We start from the raw sequence: 27,242 nt of genomic DNA, 5'->3' as shown, positions 1-27,242 counted from the left end.
TTTCCTCCTTTGATGCTCCAGGAAAAGTTTGCAGGTGTTTGCAACATCTCAGCCGCTCAGAGAGAGAGAGAGAGAGAAGATAAACAATCCTTGAAGACTTCACACCCGAAGGATGTCAAGGGTGATGCCAAACCATGTGCTTAGGGTCGGACAGACAATATGTGTTTCGTCCCAAGAAGACCACGCTCGCTTGCAGCCTAACGGTTATTCGCCTTGCCACACTTCGCCATCGCAGTATTTATATTATTCTGTAGAAGGCTGGGACAGACAGATCTCATTGACCCAAGGCAAAGGAGGTCTACTGCCCAAGATGGAACTCTATGACTCCTGTAAGCCGGCAGAGGCCACACCTATGAAATCCCCAAATTTGGGGGATAAATGTCTGCCAGAGGAGCTGACAGAAACGGGCAATGACAGCTGCCCAGAATTCTCTCCCACTTTGGATGTGTCCATTGATAAACTGAACCGCCTGATCTTGGAAATTGACCCCACTTTCCAGCCTCTCCAGCTGAATCCGATCCAAAGCCAGAGTTCTAACCAAGCTGTTCCACAAAGCAGCACAGCAGTGGCCCCAAAACAGGAGCCAGAATCCCCAGGTAAGTTGTGGAATTCATTGAGTTACAGGGCTCAGTCTGCTGAGCTGATGAGAGGGTCAAATCACCGAGGGTTGACCTTTCTCCCTGTTGCCTGCCCCCATGGGAGTTTATTGCGTGGTGTCCCTCAGAGGAGCTCTCACTCTCCCAAATCGCTGGAAACTTAGCTCCCACCCAAAAACAGCTTCCATAAACCTGTAGTGGTGAATGTTTCACCATTCTGACAAACAGCAGACGCGGTGACGAATCTGTGACTGAGTTCAGGGCCAAATCAACCACAAGGCTAATAAGTAGCCTTAAGACCTCATAATTTTTAGGCTTTCAATTTCCCAGCTCAGCCAATGAAGCTGAGCTTCCCTGGACTAGTCATCTGCCCTTCGGCTTCCCTTCCTCATAGGTTGCTGTATCTGAGAATAGCAGAAGGATAGGAAAGCTGATAGTCTTCTACAGTAGTACCTCCGGTTACGTAACCCTCTGGTTACGTAAACTTCAGGATGCGAAAGCGGCAAAACCAGAAGAATTTGACTGGGTTTCGCCACGCATGCATTCGCAGAAGCGGTCCTCAGGTTGTGGAAACCTCGGGATCCGACCAGATCTCTGGAATGAATCCCCTCCGCAACCGGAGGTACCACTGTATTAGCCTTTGGTCTTCCATACCTTTAATCTAGGCTTGACCTGAGTTGTATTTCTTCAGACTGTAGATGGGGACATCATTGATTGCTCCACCACAAATGCACGCACACACACACACACCCAACCACTAAGGTTGCCATATTTCAAACAGTGAAAATCCAATGTTTTTAGCCAAAGTTGTTGAGCAAATTTTCAAAAAAAGAGAGAAGTTTTTGAGCTATTTTTAAGGAAAATTCTGGAAATTGTAGCTCTGTGAGGAGAAGTCTCAGTGGCCTTAACAAACTACATTTCCCAGGATTCTTTGGGGCAGGCCATGCCTGTTTAAAATGGTAGGAAGCTGCTTTAAATGTGCAGTGCAGATGGGACCTTTGACGAAGTTCAGTTCAGATGATGTTGACCACCTCACTGGCAGTTTGTGACCACTAGGCCTATGATGCATCCATTGACTTGTTCTAGTTTGTGGTGTTTCTCCCCTCTCCCCAATCTAAACTCCATATGATTGTTCCCTCTAACACACCTGATTGATTTTGCTTGATTGGATTAGATGTGCCAATTAAATGCAGCATCGTGTGTTTTGCCCATGACATGGGCTGGGGGTGGGGAGGAGCCTGTTGAGACAAGTCTGCTTAGTCATTTTTTAAAAACTCAGTGGTGATGTCTCAGAGGGTGTTCCCTGCGATGATTGCCAAGGGCAACATGAGATTAACTATCGTCTCCCCCACAGATTTATCTTTGAGCTGCAATAACCAAGCATGTCAGGAAACTAGGAATAAATTGCTTCTTTCCATCCCACACACTTCTTTTTTCTATGTTGCTGGAAAGGTTTGCACACACAATAGATATTCTTATCTAAAATGGAAATGTAGCCAATGATGTCTCAGCCCACATCACAAGATTTCCTGAGTGATGTCCCAGAACCCACTTGGCAACACCCAAAATTCAGGAAGCCACGGGGCAATGCATAGTTTTTCATATAAAGCCCGGCCTAAATGATTTGGGACCAAGGAATTTGAAGGCCCCCCTCTTCCTGCATGAACGCGCTCATCAACTCATCAACAGTCATCTTCAAAGGGAGCACCTACTCTGCACTTTGCCATCAAGGCAGGTGTCTATGGCGGGGATGTGAGACAGGGCCTTTGCAGTGGTAGCACCTTAATTGTAAGACTCTATACCAAGGAAGATTAGACCTGCTCCTTCTCTGTTGTCCTTTAGGTGGGAGTTTAAGACATTTTTGTTCTGGCAGGCTTTTAAATGTGTTGTTATATGGTTTACTTATCAATTTTATTTTGGCTTTGTGGGGGGTTGGATTAGATGATTAGATGACCCTCAGGATCCCTTCCAACTCCACAGTTGGGAAATCCAGCCAGATGATAATAATACACTTCTATGATTCTGTGACCTCCACTCTGGCAGGTGGCTATCATGCTCCCACTCGGTGCTTGAACCAGCTAATTGCCCATTAGAGCTTTCTGGTCCCCATCGATGATGACCGTGTCATGCTAAGCCTAAAGGAAAGGCAGAGACACTTTGCATAACAAGGCAGCATGACTCACACCACCCTGCTTTGTACTTTGTACTTTGTACTTTTTTGTACTTTGTACTTTGGCACTACTTTCAGAGTACAAAATACAGACACATCGCATCATTTCACAAAGGATGTGCATAGGTTATAAATTGCTATGTTGCCCTCTTGCAAAAAGCATGCAATTTGCTATCAGGAAAGATTCACGAGTGGGAATTGCGCACCTAGGACCCTGTTGGGCAACAATGGGCAACCTGTGGTCCTCCTCATGTTGCTAGACTACAACTCCCATCATCCCTGATCATTGGCCATCCTAACTGGAACTCATTAGCTTGTGAACTTTTTTTGAGGTGGGAAAAATAAGAGTATTTGTAAGTAATAGGTAGTTTGTCTCTCTATTTCAGTGTTTCCCAAACTTGGGTCTCCAGCTATTTTTTTGTGCTACAACTCCCATCACCCCTAGCCAGCAGGACCAGTGGTCAGGGATGATGGAAATTGTAGTCCAAAAACATCTGGAGACCCAAGTTTGGGAAACACTGCTCTGTTCTGTCAGGTTCTGTCTTCCTCCTACCCCTGCCCATGTGAGGATAATTGTACAGTGGTACCTCGGGTACCTCTGGAGGTCTGCTTTTAACCTGAAACGGTTCTTAACCTGAAGCACCACTTTAGCTAATGGGGCCTCCCACTGCTGCTGCGCTGCCAGAGCACGATTTCTGTTCTCATCCTGAAGCAAAGTTCTTAACCCGAGGTACTATTTCTGGGTTAGCGGAGTCTGTAACCTGAAGCGTATGTAACCCAAGGTACCACTGTACTGACCAAACATGAATGAAATAATATGATTCTGCAGGCCGGGGCTGATGGGAGTTCAGCAACATCTGGAGGGCTACAGGTTCCACGCAGCGGCTATATGTGAAGAACTTAGAGCACCCAAAAAGTGGTTGTAAAAAGTGGTTAGAACTTTGCCTCCTGTTTAGCGCAATTCCTTCTCGTTCTGTATACTTCCAAATCAACTGAAAAAAATAACATCTTCAGTGCAGATTACAGTTGTTGGATTGCAATCTAATCTCTAGAAAGAGATCAACTGCAGAGAAGAGAAAAGATTGAAATGGGAAGCCTTCCCAGAAGAATTGGGCAAAAAAAAAACCGCTGGGAGTTTTTGTGCCTCTATGTCCAAACTGAACAAATGTGTCACACACTTGTTAATAAAAGCAAATTTGTTCCCACCCCCCACACCCAAGGTTATTCCTCCAGGGTTGGTAAAGTGGCACTAATATTATGCAAATCCTGCACAAACTCATTGATGCTGTGATAGTTTATTTTATTTTATTTTTATGTATATGTATGTAATTGTGTATAACAAGGTTGGGAAACCTGTAGCCCTCCAGGTGTACAGCATTGGACTCCAATGGCTTAAGTCAGAATGGCCCATTGATGGCCCAGGATGATGGGATTTGAAGTCCAACAGCATATGGAGGGTCACAGATTTCTCCACCTCTGGAGAATATCAGAAAAAGATATTTCAAGATCATTGCCAATGCTGAGGTGTGGTTTTGCTTCTGATGTATTCTTGGGGAGTCACCAGATGTTCTTCATCTGGAGTCAGGTACAGACAGGACCTATGAGAAAAACTAAGGCATCAGCCACACCCTCCCATACAGGTGCCAACAAGTAATGGGCTCAATGATCATGACTGGAATGACTCTGTATAACCCATGTTTTGGCAGGGCTGTTTGCCTTCCAGATCCTGGAGGTCGTTTGTACCTGGAAAGGGAAAGTACCTGGAATTAAGCCAGGAGTGACCTTTGATCTCAGTTTGCTTCTTAAAAGGTTTATAAAATGCATTTCAGGGCCCTTGCCTTCATAAGCAGGGTACAAAATAATTCCACAGCAAACATTTAAAGCCTATTAAAAGCCACATTACATTCCTTAAAATGGGCAGTAAAACTCAACAATTAATTAAACCAGCTGATAAATTCTTTTTAAAGTCTCCAGTGAAATGGCTGTAAGCAATTCCATTAATATGGGGCCATCACTGAGAAGGCACTGTCCCTAGTTCCTGTCAGCCTAATGCTTCTTATTGACAGCCCAGATGGATTGCCCCATACCCCAAACATTCTTGTTTAGTTCCCTGTCTTTTTGCAGACCTCAAAACCTAGACTTATTTATTGAGCAAAGAGAGAACTGAATAGGAAAACGAAAGTAACTGCAAGAATGGTCTGAAGGTGGAATGTTTAGCTCTAACCCAACATAGTGAATGCATTTACTGTTTAACCCCATCATTTCCCATCACTACACTCTGCACATGCCCGGAGTCTTGCTCTTGGCTGCTTTTCTTACTGTGTGTATCCCAACACCAGGTCCTGGCATTGAAAACAGGTTCAAGGACAGAGGCATGATTTGAATGCGGCTTTGAAGTATCAGCAGCTATAAACATTTGAGCGTCACTGCGCAGCTGCTTGCAGTTTGATGCTGTAGGGTTGAGCTGGTTGAAAGGGGTTGAGGCGTTTCTGCAACTGGGGCGTTTCTCCAAGATTTGTCCCGAGGCAAATCTAACTGCCTCTCAGGTAGTGGATGTACCTTAAACCAGAAGTTCTGTCCTCTGCCCCCAAGTCATCCTACTCTCTTGTTAGGAAAGAAACAATAACTTTCATGAAAGATCAAAGAGAACAATGGGGAAAGAAACAAAAAGAGTCCATTTTTTAAAGAGTAGAAGCAGCCTTCAAATTGGGTTGGGGAGGGGCAGCCAAATTTTGAGCTCTTGAGGAAGTGACTCACACAACAGGCAACCAAGGGGAGATGGGAGCACGGTGAATTCTAACATTTGCAGATTCCTCTTCGTGAAAATGGTTTTCATCGAGTGCCTTTTCCTGGAGCCAGCCAGGATGAACTGATGAAAGCCAGTTTTAACTCATGAGTTATTGCTGCAATCTGCTCTGATTGTATATTTTATCTTTATGAACACTGTTTTTATTGTGTTATGTGAGCTGGTCTTTGACTATAATAAATTATCTATCTATCTATCTGACTGCCTCTCAGAATTTGCTTTAAGGGTGAGAGTAGCCAGAATTTTCCCGCCCCTCTAGCATTTCACAGTTGCTGAAAGCCAAATTCATGAAGGATGCTTTTCCTCACTCTACAGAGCAGTGGTGGTGGTGATTTTGCTGCAAGGATTACTGAATCATAGAATTGTTCAGTTGCAAGGGGACCCCATTTAGTCCAGCCTCCTGCCATACAGGAATAGTGTGAAATAGTGTAAAGCTCTTTTTACAATGCGCTCTCTCTCTCTCTCTCTCTCTCTCTCTCTCTCTCTCTCTCTCTCACACACACACACACACACACACACACACACACACACACACACTGCCCTTCCATGATGCTTCCAGGGCAATTTACAAAAGTACAGAACAAAACGCAAATATATATATAGATGTGAAAATATATATTGCTTCTTAGTGTAGCAAAAAAGGTATATTGTTAAAAAAAAAAAACAGGGTTGGAGACTAAGCTTTGCTGAGCTCTATTTCATCTTGTCTGTTGCTCTTTTTTGCTTCTGAAGTTTTTGATGTTTCTTTCTGCCAGATATAAAGTACATCGAAATGACACCTGCCAGAGCAAAGTGCCAGGAGTCTCTGCAGAACTCAGCGAGTCCATCCAGCGCTCCACATTCCACGTCTCCCCCAAACCACTGCCCTTTGTTCCCCCATGGAGGAACCCGCTCCAGTGGCCACATGACCTTCATGGTTGGCCACGATCCTGGTGGCCCCCAGTATCCCACAGGGAGGCAGTCGCCGGCTTGCATCCGAGTCTCCGAAAGCATCTCCATCCCGCAGCAGGACCAGAAGGGCTACGGGTCAAGCTCCCTCCTGGCTTCCTCCCCAGGCTTGGAGAACTTACGGAAGCTGTCTCAGCATGGGAGGCTGGTGCAGCGGTGCAGCGAGGCATCTCTGCTGTCGACAAGTCCTGGGTCGGACACCAGCTACATTCTTGGAAGGTAAAGTTGTTGCTTGGGAATCCTTTGTACCTGATCTAAAAGTTAACTCATTCGGGTTTCTGTACCTTTATAACAGCAGTTGTGCAGAAGAGGTGCTTTCAGTAGATGGAAGCTTATCATGCACATCTATTAAATGTACAGAAGCTCTATCATCTGGGCACCCTTATGCTAACTGACTATTATGGGAGAGGACTAGGAATTGAATGGAGTATCCTGGGGGAAAAGGGACTGGTTGAAATTCTGAACTGGAGCACTCCCCACTGCAACCTTTTGTTGCAGATCCCTTGCCTACTTGCAATTTTTGAGTTTGGAAGATAAGAGGCACCACATACTTTAAGACAGTAGCAAACAGGATCTGGTTGAACAGACTGGATCCTGAGCTTCACCACCTCCCCGCAGGTCATTGTGACAGGTGGGTGGGGCGGCACTACCTGTCAATTACCATGGTGTAAAGTCACTAAGTTTCCGAGGAATGTGTGCTCTAAGCACACTCCCAATTCTTTCCACAAGGCACAATTTGTGACTTGACAGTGCCCTTCAGGCCAGAAAGACCTGCAGGCCTTGACTTGGTGCTAATAGTTTTATGCCTCCTCCTTAATGCCTCCTCCTGTGTTTCCTTTCGTCTTTTGCAGCAGCTCCCAGTCACTGTCCAACAATGAGCCCGACACTCCTCAGACCAGGTCAACGGGAAGTCCTTCCTCTGTTGGATCCCTCAATGGTTCTTCCCTTGGTTCCTGGAGCTCAGGTTCCTACTATCCTGGTGTCAGTTGCTCCCAGAAAGGGAATTCTCCCCTACCTCAGCCGTTCCAGAAGGGACAGACCCATAGCTGCTCTCCTTCACCCGTCAGAAGCTCCCCATCCCCTGTGCCCATTGTGCTTATCAACGGCCGTCTGGAAGACAGTGAGATGTCCTCCAAACTTTACAGGAATCACCCAGGTTCTTTCAAACAGAAGATGGTCCCACCCAGTTCTGGCTCATTTTCAGGTGCCAGCAGTTCCAACAAAACCTCTTCAGAGAGCTCGCTCTCATCTTCTTCGTCTCTGGACAGTAAGTCATCTGACCCCTGTGATTAGAACCTATATATATTTTAAATTTCAAAACAACTTTGTTGCAAATGGGGCACATGGAAAGGATCAGTGCTTGGAATGTTTATTTGAAAAAAACAAACGAATTCAAGTTTGTCCCATTGAAAAGGAACCGGTTTGAGTTCATCCTTTAATTAAACAGTTCAAGTTCATCAAAATGAACTTTTTAGTTTATAAAAAGTTTGTCTTCAGCAAAATAAAATCCAACATTCAGAATATTACAAACTGTTCTGCTCACGTAAGGGGTCCAAAAGCAAATTGGGGGCCACACACAAGTAAAAAGATATCGTGACAGATAGAATGGTGGTGAAGCTTTCCCCAGAATTTTATTTACATACTAGAAAAGGCTTGCCCTGTTTAATTTGTACCAGCCACACACATGTCAAGGGCACAATGCATCACAGGCTTTTTTTCCTGTACTATTTGGTGCAAGCTACTCCTGTTGGAAGAGGGAAAATCCCTTTAGCACAGACAATACCAGAAGTGCCAGACATTCCTTCCTTCTGATTGCTTAGCAGCAGTAATTAAGTGACTTGGAGATCTTAGCAACAGCAGCATCTCCGTATCTGCCTAATAAGCCTTAGAGCACAGCCTCCACTTTTTGCTTTCTAACTTTCTTTATTTAAAAAAATGAAAGCTAAGTATTCAGTCATACTGCAGAGGGTAGGGAGAGAATGTGAAAATGAATTAGATACCTTTAAAAGATCTACCCTAAAATTAATTTACCTTTCATTCACCCGGCATTAAGGGGACTACTTTCAGGTATAGTTCAGTCAATGGCTAACATCTTTTAACAATGAATTCAACAGGTTAATTTTTGTTCTGAGAAGAGGTAACTTTCCTCTTACAGTATTGCCATAAATCTGTTGTCTAGCCATTTCAATGGATGGTTCATTTCAAATAATGTGTCTTTTTCCCCTGGATCTTTATGATTTCATAAGTCCCCTTCAGACCCCACTTAAGCCATCTGTTTTCCTAGCCTAAAATTTAAAGGAACAATGATTAGTCTCTCTGATCAGTGCAGTCGCTTTTTGGACATTGCTTCCAGCTTTTCCTGTATCCTCTTCCCTCTTGCAGGCTATTCCAAAGAAACCCAGACAACGATGAAGTTCGTGATGGACACCTCCAAGTATTGGTTCAAGCCTAGCATCACAAGGGACCAAGGTAAAATAAGTTCATGAGGGGGGTGAGGGAATAGCAGGGAATTTAAGAAACAGTGGGCGAAGCTGCAGCCATATTTTCTTCCTCTGATATAGCAGGGCCCAGGGTCATCCTTTTCAGTCATTTTTCCTAATTCGACTGGGCAGTCGGGGCAGGGGTGGGGAGGGTTAAGGATGCTCTCCTGAGCACTGTTTTCCCCAGCAACAGTGCCAGATTTATGTATAGGCTAAGTAGGCTGAAGCCTAGGGCCTCTAAATCTAGGGGGCCTCACCAGACTGCCCTCTCTCCAGTGCCACAGTCTCCCCTCTCCCAAAATTGCAAACCCAAGACTTCATGCAAGGGCAGGGCAACTCAGGCCTCTACATCTAGGGGGCCTCACCAGCCTGCCTGCTCCCCAGTTGTGAGGGTGGGAGTGGGGGTGGGGAGGAGCCTCACAAGTGGAGTAGCCTAGGGCCTCTCTTCATTTAAATCCAGCCCTGCCCAGCAAACGCCACTACCCCTGCCCTGGCTTTACAAATCAGGGGTAAGCACAAGTTGGACAATCCTCCTTCGCTTATTCTGAAAGTACCAAAGAGAGAAGAACACTTGCAAGTCCACATATACAAGAGAAAGGGTACCTATAGCCCCCCTGATGCTGATAGACTGCAACTCACATCATCCCAGACCACCGGCCATCCCAGACCACCTCCAGACTCCAACAACATCTGGAGGTCCAACCACAGGGTTCTTGCAAGGATTACAATGAGGGCAGGGAACTTCAGTGCAAAGTGGCCCTCCAGGCTTCTCTATCTGGCCCACAGAACTCTCCCTATCTCCACAGCCCCTCCCCCCGCACTGCCGCACACTGGTCTTGCTGTGCATAGAAAGTGTTTTTGCCTGCAGAAATGTGTCCCTTGCATTTACACAATGAAATGTTTTGAGCACTAGAAAGCACCATACACATTATTATTATTATTATTATTATTATTATTATTATTATTATTATTTATTATGAATCACAATATTGCCATCCCGCCTGCCTTCATAAAATAACGCCCTTCTTTGGTTATGGCGATGCTTTGCCTACTGTGTGCCGTTAAACAGCTGTCCAGATGCTAGCTGATGAACCTCCTGGCACTTTCATCATGCGGGACAGCACATCTTACCGTGGCTCGTTTGGCCTGGCCATGAAAGTCTTCGGCGGCAAAACAGGTACTGAGGCTTCCCTTTTGAGGGGGGGGAGGGGGTTGGTCTTGCTCAAGCAGGGGTGTGTGGTCAGTGGATTGTTCCCCTGGCACCTTCTTCCCAAAGCCCGAGAAGCTTCTGCCCAGCTTAGGGGGGGGGAGGCACAATGCTCATGTATGCAACATCGCCAACCCCCCCCAAAACCCCTAACAAGCTGCTGCTTCTGGCCCTGTGTTCCCCTATGAAAAATTTCACTGCATACCACTGTGCTCAGGAGCTTCTATTGCAAGTCCCTGCAGGGTTTACTGCCCTGAGGTTTCCAGTCTTAGTCTTGACAATATAGATAAAGGAAGGGGAACATAGAAAAGGAGATCTGAATACAGTGGTACCTCTAGATACGAACATCTAGAGGTAAACGTATCTAGCTGCGGCATGTCTGCGTACGCGCACGTCGCGTTTCGCCCCTTCTGCGCATGCGCGTGAAGTCACTTTGAGTGTCTGTGCATGCGCAAGCAGCGAACCCTTGAAGTAACGCGCTCCGTTACTTCCAGGTTGCCGCGGAGTGCAACTTGAACACGCTCAACTTGAAGCAAATTTAACCCGAGGTATGACTGTATGTGTCTTCCCCAAACTTCTGCTGGCTGAGGTGCACTTTAAACACAATAATAAAAAAATAAAACTGGAACCACACATCACTCTTGCAACTGGAAAGATGTGGTTTTAGGGTGTGACAGTGCCTACTGTCTATGGTCACATCTGCACCACCCATTTAAAAATACAAGGTTTTCTCAGAAGAATCCTGGGAACTGTAGTTCTTTAAGGGTGCAGGGAGTTGTAGTTTCTTTGAGGGTGAACTACTGTGACCTGGATTCTTTGGAGGAAGCCGTGTGCTTTAAACGTATGATGTGGGTGTTGCCTGTGTGTCTCTGCACATAGGATGTTACCTATGTAACTCTTGTTTTGCATTCAGGATTCCAACTAAACAGCTTACATTGAGAATGCATTTGAAATGGTATAACCTTTATTTCTATCATTTCTTTATAACATTTCTTTAAACAGATTTTAGGAACAGCTCTTAAAGTTGGTGGCAGATCACACGGCTCCTTTCACGAGAGACAATAAATAGTTGGGTTTAAAATAAAATGAAATCCATGTCTGTAAAACAACTGGGAGGTGGGAGAGGCAAATAGTAAATTCTCCCTCTCCAGCTGTTTTAATGTTGTACCACAGACATAGCATCGGTGATTAAAAAAAGAACAAAAGGCCAAGAATTTAGGAACAGAATATGCTTTGCTATGCTATGTTTGTTTTAATTTTTTGTTAAATGATACCTTTCTGTACAAAGAATACACAAGACAGTGTTCAGAAACTAATGGGTTTATTTACGAACCACTACTTGTGATTTATAATTTGTAAATATATATTTTTTTAAATGTGAAATAGCACTAAAATGAGTAAGGGGAAGGGAGTGGAAAGTGAAAGCAGAAGAGGATGCAAAGACACGAGCCAATTTTTAGAAGCCAGTTCAGTTTTTGCAAAGTCTCTGGTGCAAGAGTTGCATTTCAAATTCGTTTCAGCACTATTTGTTTTTGCTTCAAAGGGGAAGATGGCAGTGATCCCATCAGGCACTTCCTCATTGAGTCTTCTGCCCGAGGAGTACACCTTAAGGGCGCTGAAGAAGAACCCTATTTTGGTAAGACAGCCTTCCTGATGCATCTATTTGTTAAATGTCACTAGAGTTGGTTCAGGAGTTGTTGTTAGGAAGCTGTGTGTAACATGAGTGTTTCTGAAGTTACTGCATTTTGCTGTTAAGAAGAACCCAACGGGATCAAACCAAAGTTCCATCCAGTCCAATGTTAACACTCTTACTAAACAAGCCATTCTGCTTGTTCCCACTCTGGCTTTTGCTAAACATTTGGGGTGGGTCTCCAAAGTAATGAGCTGGCTGGTTTTCAAGGACAGCAGCAAGATCTCATATTTACCTGTTTCTGGACAACCCTCGGAAGAGCAAGGATGGATATGAGACATGATAAACTCTGGTTTGTCTCGCAATGTCCCGAAAAAGACATGTTATCTCTGAAAACTGTTTTCTGTTAGTTCTTCGATGGCTCCCCTATAACAATTTCCCTAGTTCATTAACAAACATTCAGTGCAGCTGAAACAAAATTTTAAAAATTCCTTCCAGTAGCACCCTAGAGACCAACTGAGTTTGTTATTGGTATGAGTTTTCGTGTGCATGCACACTTCTTCAGATACACATTCGGTGCAGCTGTTAATCAGTGGCAGAATGCAGGGGGGAAATGAGAATTTTGGCAGAGATTTTGGGTTCAGAGGTTTAAGAACACCGTGTACAAACCTCTTCCTCTACCTCTTTGTTACAGGAAGTCTCTCGGCGTTTGTGTATCAACACACCATCATGCCTTTAGCATTGCCCTGCAGACTGGTTATCCCCAGCCAAGGTACGTTTAGGAACTGAAGCAAATAATTGCTGAAGCGCTGAAAGGAATAGTGTGCTCTGTCTAGTATTCATGCTAGACATAGGAGAGGGATAAGGCTCTCCTGATTTACGTGCCGGCTGGGGCTGGACGGCCACAGGTTCTTGGAGAAGGGAATTTGACATATGTGGGGCCATCACCTGAAAAGGCCTTGTCTTCAGTGCCCACCAGCCTGATTAATCTTAGTAGGGCCTCTGAGGCTAATTTTAGGACTCAGGCAGGTTCATATAGGCTGTCCATCAAGCAACCTGATTTGTTCAGGGACGTAACGGTTTGTAACAGTCTTTTAAGCTGAGGCCGAAAATTCAAGCCAATTCAACTGACGCAAAATTGGTGTGATATGATAAAATCTTCTAGTTCTCACAAATACAAGTACCACCTTCAAAAAATAAAAAGGCAAACAGCCCACCTAAAGCACCGGGGGGGGGGCGGGGGGGATAGCTAGGTAACAACTGGATCGGCATTTGAATCACTAGTAAATGTGACTGTTAGTAGCACTGTGAAGAGGGAGAGGTTGCTTCATCCTGCAGAAGAATGAAGCAACTCCTGTTTTTATGATTCGGCTTTAGTTTTGATTTTGGTATGCATCTTTAGAGACTGATGTGGTGGTTCCCCTGTGCATCAAAACTGAAAATTAGAACAATGTGGATTGTAACTGGTACATTTTTGCCCTCTGTCTGATTAGTTTTTTCCTACTTTGATTTCCCCACCTCCAACCTCACTTCAGATTTCTTTGGAGGAAGAGAAAATCCTGCTGTGGGTTCAGAAGCCACTCTTCCAGTTTCAATGAAAGCTGCAGGTAAGTGAAATGGGAACATGCACACCTATCTGTTCAGTTTGTAGGGGTTGTTTGGAGTATCGGAGCCGAGTGTTGTAAATTCACACCTGTTCTTCTGTCTACATGCAGCTACATGCATGCTGTGAAGATATCCCATTTTGCCATCACTCAGACCAGCCTCATAAGTAAACTTAGCCAAGCTAGTAGCCTGCAAAATAATAATAATAATAATAATAATAATAATAATAATAATAATTAATAATATATTTAATGTACAGTATATCCCACCTTTCTCCCAAACTAGGATTCAAGGGAGCTTGCAACATTTAATTTTTTATATATATAAAATACGAAGTAATGGAGACAATCTAGTTAAGAGCAATAATGAAAATACAACGGAACACAATTGCCGTGATAGCAGCAGCCCAGTGATCTGCATCGTCTGTGCCTTAGTTTTCAAAGCCCTGCCTGAAAAGGAAGGTTTTGCAGTGTTCCCCAAACTGAGTACTTGATACCCAGAGGAGGAGCTAACTGTTCTGGCACCCAGAGCGGTGTGCATGCTGTGCACCCGGGGGCGGGGCAAGCGTCCCAGGGGGGTGGAGCGGCAATGTCACCCCCACCCCCCAGGGATGACACCCAGGGCAGGCTGCACCCACCATTCTCCTCCAGTGTTGATACCTCAATCCCGGGTTTGTTGATGCCCTGGCTAGAGGACAGATGGTAGCTCTTCTCCCCAGCATGCCTTAACCACACACACACACACACACACACACAAACGGGCTGTCCAACTCCAGGAATGCATATCTGGCCTTTTTTTTAAAAAAAGTGAGAAACACTAGCAACCCGAATACCTTTCCCATCACAGCCATTTGGAGGGATTTGGGTAGGGGGGGAGAGTTTAATTTCATTTTTACATTTATTAACATCACCCCCGGAGGTCAACAGCCACAACAGGTCATTAATCGTCCTTTCTTCTTTCTCTCTCTCTCTCTCTCTCTCTCTCTCTCTCTCTCTCTCTCTTGGCTTTCTGGCCTTAACAGTCTGCAATCTCCTGTACCTGCATTCCCTGACCATGGAGACGCTCACTGGCAAAGCAGCAGTTCGGAAAGCCGTGTCTGCCACTTTCGAACTGGAGGTCCCGCCTACGCCCACCATCGTCCACTTTAAAGTGACTGACCAAGGAATCACCTTGACAGATATCCAGCGGAAGTAAGGAAGCCGAATAGGACAGCAGGTGGCAGAGGAGGAAAGAGCAACTTTTATTACAGAGTTGCTTGCTCTGTTAACTTGTTGGGGGTGGGAAAGAGGGCAAACCTTTTGCAATGTCAGAAACAAAAGCAGAGGTGCTCCTGGTGTCTATTTGCAAATGGGAACATGCACAGGAACCGGGCAACACCCAAGGATTTCCGCCCAAGGGGGATATCAGAGAACTCCGACAGGAGGGGAAATGGCCGGTCTGTCCCATGTGTGAAATGGGAATCAAACCAGTGAATATGATCAATATTCGCTGCTGTTGTTGCCGTCCACAGAATCACGGAATTGTAGAGGTGGAGGGGACCCTGAGATTCCAGGAATCTCAACTAAAGCATCCATGATAGATGTGGCTTTCTGTCCACAAACGTTACATGATTGATTACATCCTCCCCACACCACCACCCCCACATTTGCATTCTGTTTCCTTTGCATTGAGATGAATAGGGCATAACCATAATGCAAGGTAAAGGTAAGGGGACCCCTGACCATTAGGTCCAGTCGTGACCGACTCTGGGGTTGCGGTGCTCATCTCGCTATATTGGCCGAGGGAGCCGGCGTACAGCTTCCAGGTCATGTGGCCAGCATGACTAAGCCACTTCTGGCGAACCAGAGCAGCGCAAGGAAATGCCGTTTACCTTCCCGCTGGAGCAGTACCCATTTATCTACTTGCACTTTGATGTGCTTTCGAACTGCTAGGTTGGCAGGAGCAGGGACCGAGCAATGGGAGCTCACCCCGTCGCGGGGATTCGAACCGCTGACCTTCTGATTGGCAAGTCCTAGGCTCTGTGGTTTAACCCACAGCGCCACCCGCGTCCCAACAACCATAATGTAATTTTCATCAATTACGTAAGTTACGTAATTTCATCACTAAGGGCAAGACAAATAATGTAGGGGGGGGGGTTCAGTGCAGCAGAAAGGAAACAGCACTGAATAGTGCACATACAAGGAGGGATAGCCATTTTTGAACTGACTTCTTAAGTAACTCATTGGTTTTGTTTTGGGTGTTTTCCTTTTTTTAAAAAAGTAAACATGCTTGATTTTTGCCTCCTCTCTACAGGGTTTTCTTCCGGCGGCACTATCCACTGGCTGCCATCAGTTTTTGTGACATGGACCCTGAAAACCGAAAGTAAGTGACCAGGCTGCTCCTCCAGTATTGCAACCAGCATTAACAGGAGGCCACATGCAGCAATTTTGATTTCTCCCCACCTCACCCACACAGTTTATTTCCCAAGCATCTTTTATTTTAGGGCCAGTGCTTTCTCTCCATGTGGTTGGCCATGGGAGGCTGAATACCAATACCAATACCAATACCAATAATAATTTATTACTTATACCCCGTCCATCTGGCTGGGTTTCCCAGCCACATCAGTTACAGATAGGTAGCCGTGTTGGTCTGCCATAGTCAAAACAAAACAAAAATTCCTTCTAGTAGCACCTTAAAGACCAACTAAGTTAGTTCTTGGTATGAGCTTTCGTGTGCACTTCAGGTATCTGAAGAAGTGTGCATGCACACGAAAGCTCATACGAAGAACTAACTTAGTTGGTCTTTAAGGTGCTACTAGAAGGAATTTTTTTTTTTGTATTGAAACATCAGTCATTAAAAAACTTCCCTAAACAGGGCTGCCTTCAGAAATAATAATGGCTCTCTATGGCTACTCCCAAAAGGGTGGGCAGACTTAAAGCTTGTCAGACCCACTCTGCCTGTTTGTTCCGCAAGATCTACCAGCCAGAGCCAGCTGCAAAAGACATAGAGTTGGAACTGAAGAACAGGGTGCCTTATTAGCCTAAGGAATTGTTTCTCAGTACCAGAACTGAACTGGGCTCACAGCCTTTTCACAGCAAACTGCACTCCTGGGACTCTGCTATACAGCTGCAAATATAAAGTTTTAAGTGCATTATACAAATGTGACACTAGATGGCAATGGTGCACTAATGGCAAATTCAATATATATTTTTAAAACTTTTTTTAAAAAGCGTTTTCACAGCGGGTTTGTTTTTATATGTGTCTAGATTCCACCTTGGTTAGCTTTTTTCATTTCACTAAGTGAGAAAAGTTAATTTGTTGTTGCTATTGCTTTTTTTTAAAAAATTAGTTTTTATAAAAAAATTTAATTATACATATCAAAATAAACATTTTACGTAATACCATATATCCAGTGACTTCCCTCATTCTCCTTCCATGGTTCATTTTACTTGCCTACCATTCCTGCATATTTTACTGTAGCCGTTTTAGTCAGTTTTCCAATTTACATCATTCAAATGTTAATCAAATTGTTGTATGTATCTTAATGCTGTCGTTCTTGCTGTTGCTAAACCATTGGGAGCCAGACACCCTTGCCTATCTGCTGCCAGTCACCAGGAGATCTACTAGTAGTAGATCCCAATGCACTTTCTGTCCACCCATGTTCCAGACTATTTCCTAGCAACCTACGTACCATATTCTTTGCTTTCATCTGGAAAACACTGGGTTGCAGTGGTTTGGCAGCAACCTACCCTGGATTCTTCATAAAAAAGAATGGCTGAATCAAAAAGGGGAAGCACAAATGTTGTGTTTTAAGCACCTTCTTCCAAAGTTTAATTGCTATAGTATGGTGGATCACAGCTGGCCCAATACATTTTGGCATCTGACACAAACCCCCAAATAGCGTCCCCCTCCCTACCAGGGAATAAGAGCTGCAGGAAAATCTGTACAATGGTACCTCAGGTTAAGAACTTAATTTGTTCTGGAGGTCCGTTCTTAACCTGAAACGGACCACTTTAGCTAATGGGGTACCACTTTAGCTAATGGGGCCTCGTGCTGCTGTTCTCATCCTGAAGCAAAGTTCTTAACCCGAGGTATTATTTCTGGGTTAGCAGAGTCTGTAACCTGAAGCGTCTGTAACCTGAAGCGTCTGTAACTCGAGGTACCACTGTATCAGGAAGGGGGGGCAGGGACAAAGATCTGCATCAAGATCTGCTGCCTTATATTGAGTCAGACTGTTACATTAAACAAGCCTGCTAATGAAATGATTTGTTGAATATGAAGTCTAATTCCCCCTTCCTCTCTTTTTTGTAAAGGTGGCAGAAATTTTCCAAAATTTCCAGGTAAGCTATATGGATGGGATGAGCAGCTTCATGGAATGAAGGCTATACGATGATATGAGGAATTAGAGATTGCTTAGGGAAGGCATAAGCAAACTCGGCCATCTAGATGTTTTGGGAATACAACTCCCATCATCCCTGACCACTGGTCCTGTTAGCTAGGGATGGTGGGAGTTGTAGCCCCAAAACATCTGGAGGGCCAAGTTTGCCTATGCCTGGGTTAGGGCGATTGTTTTCTCATAAAGCATATTAGTAGCAGCACAATCATGCATTCCTGCTCAGAAGGAAGTCCTACCGAATTCAGTGGGACTTGCTCCCAGTTAAATGTGTATATAGGACTGCAGGCTAAGGGTTGAGAAAAAGGCAGCAACAGAAATTCAACTAAAAGGTACCCTCATGGTAAGCTAGCACCCAGATGCTGAGGGTGCTTCCAAATGGGGGTTTCTTATGGAAGTGGGGGCTTCTCTGCATGTTTTTTCGCAGCCATTGGCATCAACAAGCCAATATGTAAATCCGTGCCCCACCCCCATTTAATCTGGATTTCCTTTCTGGGAAAATCCAGGTTTTTGTTTTTTTTTAAAAAGGGGGGGGAGCTAGTGTGTCACAAACACACACCCATTCCTGATACCTGATCCAATTCATTTACAATATTGAATCCCTGTTTCCTTGAACGCAAGTCCCGTTGAATTGAATTGAACTGAATGGGTCTCACCTGCGGACATGTGCTTAAGATTGCAGCTCCTGTCCCTTTGCTTTCTATACCCCTTCCTTCATTAATTTTGGATTTGAACCTTAATCTTCTGAGCCTTACTTTTCTAAAACAAATTATATAACAAAAGTGATTAAAGGGGTGAGTGGAGGTGGGTGTGGGGAGAGAAATAGGGCAGTCAGCGTAGGTGAGTCACCCTGGGCGTTGCCACCTCCCAGCTCCTTGCGTTCCAAGCAAGATGCCATTTGAACAAAGGAATGGAAGAGAAAAGGGGAGTGGGAATGCCTTTTGTAACTCTTTGCCCTTCCCCATGACTACCAGAAGCAGAATATATTCTGCAAAATGAGGACATGGAAAATTCCGTAAACCACAGAGTAATGCACCACCGCTGGCTGTGCATATGCGAAATAATAATAATAATAATAATAATAATAATAATAATAATAATAAATAATAATAATTTATTATTTATACCCCGCCCATCTGGCTGGGCCTCCCCAGCCACTCTGGGCAGCTTCCATAGAAACCAAAAATACAGTAAAATATCACACATTAAAAACTTCCCTGAACAGGGCTGCCTTAAGATGTCTTCTGAATGTCAGGTAGTTGTTTATCGCTTTGACATCTGCTGGAAGGGCGTTCCACAGGGCGGGCGCCACTACCGAGAAGGCCCTCTTCCTGGTTCCCTGTAGCTTTGCTTCTCGCAATGAGGGAACCTCCAGAAGGCCCTCGGCGCTGGACCTCAGCGTCCGGGCAGAACGATGGGGGTGGAGACGCTCCTTCAGCTATACTGGACCGAGGCCGTTTAGGGCTTTAAAGCACATTTCCTTCCCCACCCACACAATAAAGAATATTGGGAACTTTAGTTTGTTGTGGGTGTTGGGAGTTATAGTTTCAGGGGGTAAAATATAGTTCCCAAGATCATTGGGGAGGAAATGCGCTTTAATGTGCCCAGCCAGAGGTGGTGTGTTTCTCTGCGGTTTAAGGAATCATGGTGTGTCCAATGCTTGAGCATTTCTTCATCTGTCATGAGCGTAAACCTATCGCATAGGGATTTATTTCCTCTCTGTTTCTCGCCACAGGATCTTCGGTGTCATTGCCAAAAGCCCAGCAGACTCTGAGAATATCTGCCACCTCTTTGCAGAATATGACGCAGTGCATCCAGCTTCCCATATCGTTGACTTCATCAAGAAACTTCTACCTGCTGCTTAACGTTGCCCAAATGCTGGGGTACTCTGTTTCCTAGCAATGCTGCCCCACCACTCCCTATACCCCACCCCACCCAGAAGCGCAACAGTGCGCTCTTGGTCTTTGAAAGCTCTCTGGGTTGCATTTCGAAAAGGCTCTGGAGACAAACCATGGCTGTATGAGTGTTGTGAGGGCTGCAACAGAAATGTGGCAGTGGGAAGCAGCAGCAGGTCATATGTACTTGCAGGAATGATTCAGTGACTGGATTGCCTCTCTACAGGAAGGCCAACCGTGTAATTTCTGGGCTCCTATTTCAACCAGAATACTCTTTAGGCCAAAAAAGGTGTTTTTCTACCCTGTGGAAAAAAGATAGTCTTGCAACATGCAAAGTTGTACTGATTTGCCTTGGTAATAGCAAGACTTTGAGATAGGTCTGCCAACAGAAAAACCACTACAGGGATCTATGCTCAGTTTGCGCCTTGACTGGACTATTGTAATGTGTAAATACTTTACGAAGAATATTTAGAAGCTGCAATCGCTGCAGAATGCAGCTGTCAGAGTGTTAAGTGGTTTGGCACCAGCCTGCTCATGTAATGAGATCAGCAGCAGAGGCCCTTCTTGTTGCCCCGTTGTTAGGGGATACCCACAATGCAGGGACACAAAATAGGAGGCCACCATGGAGAAGGCCCTGTTTATGGAACTCACTTCCCTTTGCTATAGGGACAACACTGTCTTTATTCAACTTTTGTTGCTGGGTAAATATACCCTTTTTTCACCCAGCCTTTGAGAAATGGTTGAGCTGAGAGGGCCAACTGTAAACATGGCTGCCGTAGTGTGGTTATTTTGATACTGTATATTATTCTTATTAAATATATACTGGCCATATCAATAACTTCTATATGAATCTTATTACTGTAATCTGCTCTGGAACCAAGAGCGGCTGAAGTGTGGGCTAAATGATCAAAATCGTCAATTAATTAATGTCACCCCAGTTCTGAAAGATCTGCAGCGGTTGCCTCCATGTTTGTGTTTGGCTTACAAAATGGCCTGCTCCGTGGCAACGCAGGTCTCAGACTGGGTGCAAGGTGAGATTGAGACTGGATACAGAGGCAAGACGAAACAGGAAAAGGATCAAGCTTGAAGCCAAGATCCAGCAGCAGTAACAGGCGGTATGGTGGGGCAGTGGTGCTCACCTAACCGTTGAGCCGCTGATGCTTACAGGGAAGGAAAGAGCAGGGAGAAGTAAGGCAACAGGGAGGTTTGTGCAGTGCAAACACACCGGCGAAGCTCGTCTGGCTCTCCTGCTGGTAAGCTTGCACCGCACCAACCTTCCTGCTGCCTCACCCCTTTGTCGTTCTCAGTAAGCAGCAGCAACTCAGCCGTCAGGAGGCCAGGTGAGTGCCACCGCCACACCATTTGCAGCTCTAGAAATTCAGGGCTGTGATGTTGCTTGAGCAAGAAACAAGTCAATACTGAGCCCTGTAGAGCTCTATCCTAATGGTTGGCCCCCATCCACATTGTAAGGTGCTGCTTTAATTGAAGGGGCCCAGCCCTCTCCAGGAGTCGTCTTCTGCAGTACAGCAGGGGAGCTTTTGGCCTCTTCCACACTAGAATACACTGAGGCCAACATTGCTGCATCCTCAAGACATGAGACACTGTCCCCCACACCCTTGTTTGTTATGGTAGAAACACTTCTGGGACTGGCTCTGTGCTCCAGACAGCTCCATTCCATCACACGAAATGGATTTTAATTTCGTTTTCGCTTTTAACTTGTTTTTGTTTTTTTGCTTTTATATGATGTTATTTTGGGGTTTTGATGTTTTTATATTGCTGTGAACAGCTATAAAATTTTTTTAATGATACTGCAGTATATAAATATTTTTATAACTAAATAAATAAATCTGACTTCTGGTCCTGGACATAATGCCCTACATGACTTTTGCTTTAAATACCTGGAGTAGTGCCCCTCCCTGTACCAGCCTGCCTATGCCTTCTGATCTGCAGAGGAGGCCCTACTTACTGTCCCTCTGTTGGGAGAGATTCACTATGGAGTGAGGTAGTAAATGGCCTGTTGTACACCCTCCAAGTGTCCCTATTTTCCAGGGACATCCCTGATTTAGAGCAGCTGTCCTGGTCTCTGATTTGATCCTGGAATGTCCCACTTTTCCTATTTTCGTTGGAGAAATGTTAAAGGTTATGAAGTTATCCAACTCCCAAGCCATCTAAAGGCAATCCTGTATAGGGACTTTTTAATGTTTAATGTTTTATTATTGTTAAGTTGTGGGTGAACATATCAGACAACACAGCGATTCTTCAAACAGCTCTTGTTTATTCACAGGCCAGAACAGAACTGAACTGAAGGGTTCAGCCAGCCTGCCTATATAGAGCTCCACTACAATCACTTTCTGTAACTATCCAATCACTGAACGTCACTTTCAATCCCTTATTTGTATATGTGGACCTGAGGGAAAACTATCTACAGTATTCCCCCTGCTGGCCCAGGGTGAAAACTTCGGTACATAACAATTATTATTATTATTTATATGTTGGAAGTTGCCCAAAGTGGCTGGGAGTCGGGGGTGGGGAGCCAGTAAGATGTGTGAGGCATAAATAGTAAAATTATCATGATATTTCTGGGTTGCCCCAGCCACTCTGGGCAGCTTCCAACATATATAAAAACATAATAAAACATGAAACTTTTTTTAATAAAAAAAACACCTTTCCTATACAGGATTGCCTTCGGATGACTCGGAGGTCAGATAACTCCATAATCTGCAACATTTCTCCAATGAAAATAGGGACATTCTAAGGAAAAGGGGGACATTCCGGGATCAAATCAGAAACTGGGATGGCTTCTCTAAATTAGGAAGATCCCTGGAAAATTGGGACACTCAGAGGGTCTGGGCTAGCATTAGCGATATGTATAAAACCAGGGTTTTACGATCCTCTGAAAGGCTCCAAAAGAATGATGCCAGCAGCTTTTAGGAAGCAATGGCACAAAAAAACTCTCCCAACAAAAGGGCTGAAGTGCATTTCTTTGACTGATTCTGCTTCTCTTGCCCCTTGTGACTGACCCAATTTGACCTTCTCAGTGTTCGTCAGTATTGCCAGCGGCAATGATTTGCGTATAATGAAGGGGGGGCTGCTCTTGTGTTCTTGGCCCCTCTGCTGGAGATGTTTATGGAGCGCCTGGGTAGTGAGATTTCTCTGAGGTTTTTGCTCTTTTTCCTCATTCAGATAACAAAAGCACTCAAGCTAGGCCGCAGCCTCCCACTGGCAAGGGGGCCTGATTCATCCTAAACTGCAGGGGGTGCCAAAGTGTCAGATTTTAGCTGCATTCCCCCCTTTTTCCCCTTTTTATTTGCTCACCCTCAGTCCAAAGCATAGGAAGGGTCTACATTACTGGTTAGCGCAGGGCTATTTTGATTAAAGCAAAAACATAATCACTCTCATTAATGTTCAGTTTGCTTTCCTTTTCCCCCCCTTTTTCCTGGCACGTTGCAAGCTGAGTCTCCGAGGGAACCTGGAAAGCTTCTTATGCAATCTGTGAACAAGGCTCTGCTTTTTAATTCTGCAGATATTTATGACAATTCTCTCCCGTGAAAACACATTTATCATCACAAAGGGGGTTATGAAGAGGCAAACGAACGCTCTGGCTCCCCAGCTGTCAGCGGAATGGGCCACTTTCTAGACTGGCTGTTTGCCTTCTGTTTTGGTCGGTTTTTCCTTTCCTTTGACTTGGATTTTGGTTTCTGTTCCTATAATGGCCTCTGAGGCACTATCCCAAATTTGCAGCGGATGGGAGATTTGGCACTTGCGGTCAGGTTTCTGCTGCGGGGGGGGGGGCTGCGGCATGCGGATCTGGTCTGCTCTTAGTTCTGCTTAGTAGCAATGCTGCATAAATCCAGAAACCGTAAAACAAGACATAAAAAAGAAAAGGCCTCTTTTTCAAACTACATCCCACATTTCCTTAATTGCATTTAGATCCCAGCTTAAGAACCTGTGGCTATCACGGGGAGGGGGGTAGCCTGGAGCGGTCACCCCTTCCATACCCTCCAAGATTTCTCTGATGAAAGGAAAGACGTGCTCTCCAATGTTTCACCGATAAAAATAGGGACGTTCTAAGGAAAAGTGGGGCATTCCGGAATCAAATCAGAAACTGAGGCAGCTTCAGTAAATCCAGGACTGTCCCTGGAAAATAGGGACACTTGGAGGATCTGACCTCCCCACCCTGTTAAAAAGGTTGCCAGCAGGGCAACCAGGGGTGAAATGCTCCTTTTGCACTGAGCCAGCCATCACAACTGTTCGTATATTGCTCCTTGTGTCAAGTCTGCTTGCCATCTAAAAAATAATTTCTTTTTGCAATTCTTCTAAATTTTGCATATGTCTTTTGCTATCTTTGCTAGGCTATAAATAGAAAGTCTATGGTTAAAGATGTACCAGGTTCAGTTTCAAGATTCGTTCTCTCCATTGCAATGGCTCCCCAAAGTTCATTTTGTTTGGAGGATCAGCCTTTCTAACGAATGCTTTTGAAAGTCACATTTGGTGTTAGCCTGGCATCTCCCACAATGTTCTTTAACAGCCATTAAGCATAATAGTGCTGTACACAATTACATACATGTGGTTTATCAGGAAAACCCACTTGTTCCTTGACATATAATATTTACAGTTATTATTCCTTTCCTTTTTCTTTTTTGAATTGTGGGTTTCTAGTACCACAGAAAAACCAGGACTTGGGCATGTGATGAAGCAATGAGATGCAGCCCAAAGGTGTGCCTGGATTCCCTTAAGCCACATTTTTCTAACTGTTTGTGGAGGGCCAAATTAGCTTTGAGGAGAAGGTGTATTTGGGGTGGGTTGGCAGGGCCACAATGTTCTTTAAGAATCGTTAAACACAACTGCATTGTGCAGCGTTATGAATTATCAAGGACATGCATCTTGCAGAAATGGAAAGCATCTCTTGCCATACCCTACCCCCCGCATTTTGCACATGCGGCACATCGAATTGCATTGATAATGGGGTTGTAGGTAAGGGTGGGCGAGAAATGTGAGTCAGTTCACACTCACCTAATCCACACTTTCTGAAATAATTTGCAAACTGAAACGCACATCCTGCAGTCTTTTAAAATTCGCACTCCTCCGAATTTTGCAGCACTCCAGCAATCCAGTAAAGCAATGTGTAGCCAAATGCTACACAAGCATTTGAGACAAATTGCCCATATAAAAATAAAAAATAATATAACTGCAGGTGTTACTGAAAACAACATACCCCCAAAATGAGGGTCATTGCTTTGCAAAAAATATTAGGCAAAACTGCATACATTCGCTTTATGTTGTGAACTGCGCTGTGCTCTCCAGATGAGGAGCAGTCTACAAATAACAATAACAGTAATAATAATACAGAACTTTATACCAAAATGCTGATGAAGTTTCCTGATTGCAAGGTTGGAATGTGCAGGACTAAATTCAAGATTAAGAGAGGAGGGTTGGATGGGAAACAGACTAACTGAAATAGACAGTGGGGCTGCGCCTCTGAGTCCCTGCCCACAAAGCCTTGCAGCACTATGACACCTATGTGTCAGAAATGGACATCTGCAAGCAAAAGCCGACACGTGTTGACTTTCTCTGTGTTCTAGGACCCTGTGTGATGTGCAGAGTGCTGACACTCACAGAAGTCTTTCCCTCGCAAATGCCATGCCTGGCATGTGGACGTCACAGACAGAGTCCACCCCCACCACCATGCAATCTGGGGAGGGCCGGATTCTTTATAAACATACACAGGATCAGGCCCGACGTCTTACTATGATAAGCCCACCTATGTATATGCACACGGACCCCCAGATGTCCTGGCACCCAACACGCCTTTTGCACGCTCTGATAAAAGGAGCAGAATCCTCTTGCCGAGACAGATTTATTCAGTGGGAAAATGGTTGTCAGGTGCCAACTGGGGGAAGGGGGAGGGATCCGGGGAGGGGAGTCTCAGTGCCACGTCCTGGCACGTGTGTGGCAGTGGCGGGAAGGCCTCCTTTGCCCTGGGGGCTTAATTGAAAAATGATGACAAAGGCTGTCAGGTTTGGATCGCGAAGCGGAGTCCAAGGGTTTTTCCGAGCTGGAATGTTTGCTCTCGGCTGCCCTCACACTCCCCTTAATTGCTTTTTGAAAAGGAAAAGAAAACAGTTTAAAGATGGACTTTGGGAGGGGAGGCCGAGCCAAGGCCCCCCACTCCATTATCGCCCTGCCACAAAGGCTCAGCTCAGGGAAAACATTTGCGAGGGGAGGAAAGGCGGCTGGAGAGGCTTTTAAGCAGATCCAATTTCCAGGGGCTCTTTGCAAAAATAGACGGGCCTCTCACTTTGCAGCTTGTATTGCTTTTTCTTTTGTCACTGTAGTTTGCTAACACTTCTTAGGCTGAGGTTTAAAAATAAAATCTCCGCCTCGCCCCCTCCTGTGGACTTCAGCTCCTTTGCTGTTTCGGGCAAAGGGGTGGGGGAAAGGGAAAGATTTAGGAACAATGTTTCCCCACCGCCTGGTCAGCAACAGGGAACACAGCCTCGGAAACATCTGAAGTCACAATAAAGAAGGAAGTGCCTCTGAGCATCTGCAGAGTGGCTTTTCTTCCATTCCTGAGTTGTCTAGCCACAACCTGGAGGATTTGGGGGCGGGGGGAGGGCTTCTTAGGAAGAAAATGTGATGACCAGGAAAACGTTCCTTTCCGTTTTTTACGCCAAATGTTAGTCATTTTCCCTCCTCTATTCGGCCAACTTGTTACTTGAGGGGATGAGGGAAGTCATTACAGTTGGTTACCTAGCAATCATAATGTGGCAAAATGAGGCCTGTTGGGTGAAATGGCTTTTGACATCCCCAGATCCCCTTTTGTTGAGAGGATGGGCTTTTACAGGTGATGTCAAGGAAACTAAATAGGCAGCGGCCCTTCTGGAAAAGGACCCCCTGTCTCTCCCCTCCTCTCTCCCTCCCTTCCTCCCCCTCTACCTCTTACCCTGGATGGAGGTGATGTCATTCAGGTGCCTATGTAGGAGAAAGAAAAGAATAGACCAGCAGTGTTGGAACCGAGTCTGAAGCAGACAGAGCGAAAGAGATGCTCTGTGATGAGTGAATGCTATAGCACTGGGGAATCGCTTTGGGGAGCAGAATATGTTGGAGCAAGCTAGAGTGAACTCTTTATTCACAAGAACACAATCTGCACAGATTTGACAGGAGTGTCAGGACTAATGAACAGCTGATCCCCAGTAGGCCTTGCCCCATGGATCAGTTGCTGAGAGTGAAAGTCCCCATCTCCCCACAGCCATCTCAGTCCTAAGGTTTTTCCCGAGAAATTGGAGACCACGCCTGTGTGAAGACAACCTCTCCTCTGCCCTTTTCACGCCTCTTCTGGTTCTGGGAGACAAGCAGGAAGGGGAGCTTGTCTCAGCAGGAGGGGGATACACCAGTGACTCCTTACCAGCCTGACTTATCTCTGCCTCTTGGCCTCTATCCTCCCCTTGTGTCAGCTTCTGCCCCTGATTCTGGACTTCTACCACAGACTCTCCCTGCTCACTAAGCCCTGTTAGCTCTTCAGCTTCCAACACC

The 27,242-nt window shown here is 45.1% G+C and overlaps 1 protein-coding gene across 1 annotated transcript; it reads left to right on the top strand.

Moving 5' to 3' along the window:
• Window positions 1–21,579, top strand: TNS4 (tensin 4). The gene is made up of 12 exons (XM_081886268.1): window positions 1–596; window positions 6,328–6,739; window positions 7,372–7,787; window positions 8,903–8,989; window positions 10,070–10,177; window positions 11,751–11,843; window positions 12,532–12,609; window positions 13,373–13,444; window positions 14,464–14,632; window positions 15,735–15,803; window positions 17,735–17,761; window positions 19,550–21,579. Exons 1-12 carry the CDS (start codon window positions 113–115, stop codon window positions 19,677–19,679), a joined length of 2,145 nt encoding a protein of 714 aa, XP_081742394.1. The 5' UTR covers window positions 1–112; the 3' UTR covers window positions 19,680–21,579.
• The last annotated feature ends 5,663 nt before the right edge of the window (window positions 21,580–27,242 follow it).

Source organism: Podarcis melisellensis (assembly GCF_964234715.1).
Source record: "Podarcis melisellensis genome assembly, chromosome: 13".
NCBI classification, from domain to species: domain Eukaryota; kingdom Metazoa; phylum Chordata; class Lepidosauria; order Squamata; family Lacertidae; genus Podarcis; species Podarcis melisellensis.
This window is presented reverse-complemented; position numbering and strand designations above follow the sequence as displayed.